At 25.5% G+C, this 6,642-nt stretch overlaps 1 protein-coding gene across 1 annotated transcript; it reads left to right on the plus strand.

The window, feature by feature from the left end:
- The first annotated feature begins 623 nt into the window (after positions 1–623).
- On the plus strand, positions 624–6,582 carry LOC132943500 (SID1 transmembrane family member 1-like). Its single transcript, XM_061012524.1, has 15 exons — positions 624–1,059; positions 1,128–1,276; positions 1,474–1,617; positions 1,680–1,824; positions 1,892–1,975; positions 2,296–2,519; positions 2,579–2,649; positions 3,872–3,962; positions 4,533–4,680; positions 4,742–4,927; positions 4,996–5,113; positions 5,190–5,429; positions 5,494–5,589; positions 5,652–5,890; positions 5,959–6,582. Exons 1-15 carry the CDS (start codon positions 871–873, stop codon positions 6,133–6,135), a joined length of 2,301 nt encoding a protein of 766 aa, XP_060868507.1. The 5' UTR covers positions 624–870; the 3' UTR covers positions 6,136–6,582.
- The last annotated feature ends 60 nt before the right edge of the window (positions 6,583–6,642 follow it).

Here is a 6,642-nt window from a genome sequence, read left to right on the forward strand (position 1 = left end):
AAATACAACAATTATTAACATTAAATGTTAATTTATTTTTTATATTCCTCCTGATCCGATAGTGTAGGAATTGCGGAAAAATCCCTTAACGATGGTTAAACTTTCGCCATTTTTAACATTTTTAACCTATAACATACCACAATTTTTAACAAGCAATTAATTTAATTTTTACATTTTTATATTCGATTTCGATGATATTATTATTATATACTTAATACAATTAATTATATTTTATAGTTAATTAAAATTAATGTGTCCGTCGCATTATTGCATTAATTTTTATATTGGGGATTTTGTATCCAGGATTTGTTTTCCAAATCAAAAAAAATAGACATCTACAGTCTAGACTCTAGACTCTAGAGAGTATACCTTATACGTTATACTGTTATAGTTAAATAGCTACAGACGCCTATAGTCATAGTTATAGTTATTTAGATCTACAATCTACAATATTATAGTTCAGTTATTATAAATATATTAAACTATATAAACATTAAAAACACAGTCTTAGATACTACAGCTGTTATATGATGAATAAGATCATTGATTATAATTAATACATCAGCTGTGGTTTATTCAGAAAACTTGATAACTTATCAGTGATAACACACCTCGAAACTTAAAAAAGTAAATATTATTATGTATTATTTTATTATTATTCGAACTTAAATTTTTCCTATTGTTCTTAATCATCGTACCATTGATCTATTAGACTTCAACAAACAATAGTTTTCCGTAAATATATTGATGTAATTTAATATGGAATTATCAAAACAGTTATTCATACATTTTAAACAAATTTATTATTCAATTACAATAGTAAAAAATGACTAAATATTTCACGTGAATATTTTTTTACGATTCATCAAAATGTGGAAACCAATACTTGTCGTATGGTTTGGCCTGTCATCAGTGTGGAGTGAATTAATCAGTGGTCAATATGCAAGTTACAAGTCAAATGATCTTATACCCATTGTCTTGAAGGGAAATTACTCTCAAAATTATCCAACAATTATCAACAACACTGTTTCTTATTTGTTTCTTTATGATTACATGAAGGTAAATGTATTAATCATCTAATTGTATAAACTAAAAATTATATTTTAATTTTTTTGTTGACTTAATAGAATTCTACTTTAGAACCACCAAGAGTTAAGGTCACATTAATAGAACCAGAAAATAATGATATTATAGATCCTTTAATAGTTGTTGTAAGACATCGTTCTGGTGTGATATCATGGCAACTTCCATACATAGAAAAACAACAAGAAATAAAGTATGTGTTATACTACTATATCTATAGGAAAATAAATTACATATCCAGATTAAATTTGAAATAATATTTTTGAAAAATGTCTGTTTGTCACTGAACTATCGGGAATCTCATATTTTGTTGACTTATGATCTTTTTATAATATCCAATACCCTAACTTACAAATTACAATCTAACAACTAAAATTTGGGATTTTTTAGATATTATAAAGCCGCTCATATATTATGTCCGTCATTAAGTGCTTCTAACAATGAAAGTGGAATAGTTGTAAGTGTATCAACTAACAGTCCAATAAATATCACATTCATTTTACGTTTGGATGTTCAAAAATCATTTAATGTATTGTAAGTATCGTTACATTATGTTTTTATATGCATTCCTCATTTATTAAATTAAAATGTTTAAGATTAAATCAAGAAGTATCATTCAGCCTATCACCATCTGAACCAGTATATTATTATTATAGTTTTAAACAAAACGCTTCTATGGTATTACTTCATGTTATATCTGATGATGTCATGTGTATGACATTGTCAATACAAAATTCATCGGTATGAATAAAACAATAATGAATCCAAAATATATATATAACATAAAAACAATTATATACAATTTTAGTGTCCAGTTTTTGACTCTCTAGAAACAGTTCAATATGATGGTTTACGGCAAACTGTCAGCAAAACTGGTGGTATTATTATATCGGTATGTTTATGTTTTATATTAAATGCATGTAATATACTAATATTTATATAACTAAAGAAAAGTCAACTACTAACAATTATAAGGAATTCATTTTTGTGATCTCCTAAAAGAGTATAGTTTCATCTGACAATATTGTTGATTGTTTTTATGTATTGTCAAGAGTAATGACCATATTTTATTAATAATTTGAAAAATTAATTAAATTTCACTGTTTTTCAATTATCTTAGGTACTTAAAATAAAACTTACTTAGTCTTATGCGAGACATATTTCAATTTAACAAATATGAGTAAATCTAATTTGTATTATATTATTTTCTAGAAAGATGAATACCCACTTGGACTGTTTATAGTTTTTGTAGTTCACAGTGATAATTCAGCATGTAATCGAGGAAACTATCAAGCAACAAATTCCAGAACAAAAAGCATTAGTTTTGTGGTGAAACCAACTGTTGATTTTAATTACCAAATAATCAATTGCTTAATAGTAACTTTTATTTTTATTTCTATTTTGGTATTAACCACATTTTTTTATCATGCAAAAAGGTGAGTTTGTTGTACTTTAATTACAATTAAAAATTTTAATTGAATTTTTAATTGTATAGAGATAATCTAAAAACAATTGACATCACACAAGAAGAACCATCAACCAGTATTTGTTCAACCCCTGTTAATAGTAAGGATAACATTTTAGAATTTAGAGCATTTGATTTAATATAGTTTTTAAATTATGATACAAAGCTCTTATGAGTTATGAATAAATAGTTATATTCATAATTCATAGGCGTATTTACGTGTCTGGTTACTCTTGGAATGGTCAGACCTGCAATTTTAAATTAACTCAAAACTAATTTTTTTAAATTTTTTTTTATGTAGTGGCCAGCGAGGAACTGTTCACAATTGTTCTAAATTTCCCTATGATTATTATATTAGTGAAGATATCAATTTATAATTTAGATTCTGAGCAGAGGATAAAATAAATTGTTATTTTTTTTAACCTCTAAATGAAATGTGGGTAATAAGTTTGATACTTATAATATAATACATACTAGATAGAGCTATGCGTAAATTACGTGTAATCTGCGCTTGAAACTGATTTGTTCGGCCCATTCGGCCCCGATTAAATTATTGCGCATGAGTCAGAAATGAAAAAGATAGCTCTGTAACATAATTGCAGTTATGATTTGTGCATGTGTAGTAATGACATCGGGGCCAGTAAATGTACGTCAAGAATTTTAATCATAGTTCTATCCAGTATGTACTATCTAAGGTTTGAGACATTATTTCTCAATAATTTAAAAACAAAATTAATAAGTAAACACTTATTTATTAACATTTTTAAAATGTATGTTTGGATAAACCATTAACCAAGATCTATAATCAATATTAATCATTATTTTTAATTTATTATTATTCAGTACAAATAATAAATTTATCTGTGGCTTGGCGTGGCGCGTTGGCTGCTACCAGTCGTAGAATGCGATTAGGAGTAAGTAACGGCCACAACTACTAGCTCCCGGATGGGTGACCACCCGGGTTCATAATAGTTAAAGACCTTGCCACACATACACGTGTTTGCTACATACCGTAACAACCGTACCAACCTTACCCCTAGTCCCTACCACATTTCAAAACCCCTACAACAATTAATGGCCTTAGTCGCCGAGCTTAAGTTCAATAAAAAAAAAAAATTATCTGGATGTCAAAAGTTATGAGAAAAATAGGTAAATAGTAAATACAACGTTGCATACCTAACACGAGTATACGTTATATGACTGTAGTACATAATATTTAAGTTTTTTTTTTTAATTTTGATACATTGAGGGTTTTTACCTATGAAATTTAATTATTTTATTGTCTCTGAATTGTTTAATTATATTAATTTTAATATTTTTTAGTTCAACCTGATAATGTGAGTTATGATTCATCTTTGGATGAGACTGATATTGACATTTTGAAGTCACCTGAACCTTGGAAAGATTTGATTAGGTAATGTTATATTCAACCACATATGTGATATTATGTATTCATTTATATTATATATTAATACAAAATTATTGAATTTACTATTTAATTTTATTCCAATCATTGCATATTGTACTAAAAAAACCACTATCATATTTTAACTTTTATTTACATTCTAAACAAATAAAAATAACTAATAAGATAATAGTCGATCCATCCTGTATAATGTTATTCTTTAAGGTTGAGCATGGGTGAATATAATACAAAAAAAGTCCACTTGAAATGAAATGTATTTTGTGTATAATAAATCTGTTTAGGAAAAATTAAATTTTATTTTGTGCCAAAAAGCAAAATGTTTAAATTCATATTAAAATTTGTAATAATAATAATTCAATTAAATTTTTATTTACTACAAAATAAAAAGTATAAATTCAAGACCAAGACTAAATGTAAAAATAGATCTTTGATTTTGTGTATTTGTAGAATAAATTTAAAATTGTTAAAAATGGAATAGTAATTTTAACAACAAAGAAATACCAAAAAATATGTTTGAAATTGAAATTTTAATTTATGTTAAATGTATTTATTTTTCAGAACCAAAGCATGTCTATATGTCAGTGATTTATCTAAAAAAGATCATAGAATTTTAAAAGCCAAATCTAGCTTATATGTATGGAATTTGATAACAGTAGCTGTATTTTATTCATTGCCTGTTATTCAATTAGTTTTTACTTCACAAAAAGTACATTTTGTTTAACTTATGTATTTATTAAAAAAAATAACCGGTTTTAAATATTTTTTAGATGCTCAATGAAACTGGGAATCAAGATTTGTGTTATTATAATTTTCTGTGTTCGCATAGTTTTGTATTAGGACCATGGAAATTTAGTGATTTCAATCATATATTTTCAAATATTGGGTATATATTTTTTGGACTTCTTTTCATTTTAATTACATATAAACGAGAATGTGTGAATATACCCAATCAAGTAAGTAATTATTGTAACTAATTATAATTTACTGATTTTTCTAATAAAATATTTTAAACTCACAACAGAAATTTGGTATTCCCAATCATTGTGGTTTGTATTATGCAATGGGATCAGCACTGGCTATGGAAGGGTTAATGAGTGCTTGTTATCATGTATGCCCTAATCATTCCAACTTTCAATTTGGTAATTACTTTAAATAGTTATGAATATTGCATTTAATTTGTATTATAATTTAATATTTATTAATAACTTGTTTTAGATACGAGTTTTATGTACATAATATGTATGTTGAGTATGATCAAAATTTATCAAACTAGACATCCTGACATCAATGCTAATGCATATTTAGTGTTTGGTGTTTTGGCATTTGTTATTATACTTGGTCTTACTGGTATTATGTACGAAGGTCCAATACTTTTTATACTCTTCACTTGTTTACATTTAATAATGATATTTTGGTTATCTGCACAAATATACTATATGGGCAGGTGGAAATTAGGTAATATTATAACATAATATTTAAAATAATACATTTGGAAGTAATTATTTTATTAAATTATTAGATAAAAAAACACCAAAACGTTTTTTAAACCACTTAATGACTGCGCCAAATCCATGTAAACCGAAGTATCCAAACCGTATGGTTTTGTTAAGTATTGGTAAATCATAAATAACTAATTATAAATTACAATTATAATAATTATTCAACATGTTGATCTAGGTATTTTAATAAACTTGGGATTGGCCGTAAGTCATTGGATCATAAAGTTTGGTAATTTTGGAAATTACCTTTTAATATTGTTTATGGTCAATTTGATTCTGTATCTATCATTTTATATTGTTATGAAGTTGATATCAAAGGAAAAATTACATTTTTGGCCATTACTGTACATTTTGTTGGCTATGATATTTTGGTCTGCCTCATTGTATTTTTATATGCATAAATCAAGTTCATGGACTGTAAGTATTTTTAATTGTTACCTTAATAACAAAACAAATAGTCATACATTTTCTTTTATGTAATGTAGCTAAGTGCAGCTGAATCAAGAACGTATAACACACCATGTACTTTTATGGATTTCTATGATAATCACGATATTTGGCATTTCCTGTCAGCTATTAGTTTGTATCTCTCATTTATGGTTTTGTTCACATTGGACGATGATGTTAATAATAAACCTACAGCAACAATACCTGTTTTTTAGTAAATGTTAAGTGTAATGTGATCTTATTTAAATATTATCATTAATGTAACAATGATTAAGTCAAACATTACCAAAGTGCTATAATATAAGATTGTAAATATAAAATGTTGTATATTTATTGTGTTTAAAATGTCTGTTAAAAGCAATTTGTATTTATAAATCATTATTATAAATTAGCACCATTTTATAAAAATGTAACTATCATACTTTACAGTTAATACCGTATAATATTGTAGAGTGTAGATGATGGATATATACGTATATTGATTTTACCATTGGAAAATATATTTTCACTAATTAATTAAGTTATTAGAATACTGTTGCAAAAATATTATTAATATTGTGCTTTCAATCTTTTAATAATCGTAATGTAAATATTTGTATAAATTATAAAATATAGGTACGTGTTATAAGTCAAACCTGATTTTTTTACAATAAATATATATTTTAGTTTTATTTATAATAATTATGAAGTTTTGTTATTTATATGTTAATAACAATTTTTTT

The sequence above is a fragment of the Metopolophium dirhodum genome, chromosome 4 (assembly GCF_019925205.1).
Source record: "Metopolophium dirhodum isolate CAU chromosome 4, ASM1992520v1, whole genome shotgun sequence".
NCBI lineage: Eukaryota > Metazoa > Arthropoda > Insecta > Hemiptera > Aphididae > Metopolophium > Metopolophium dirhodum.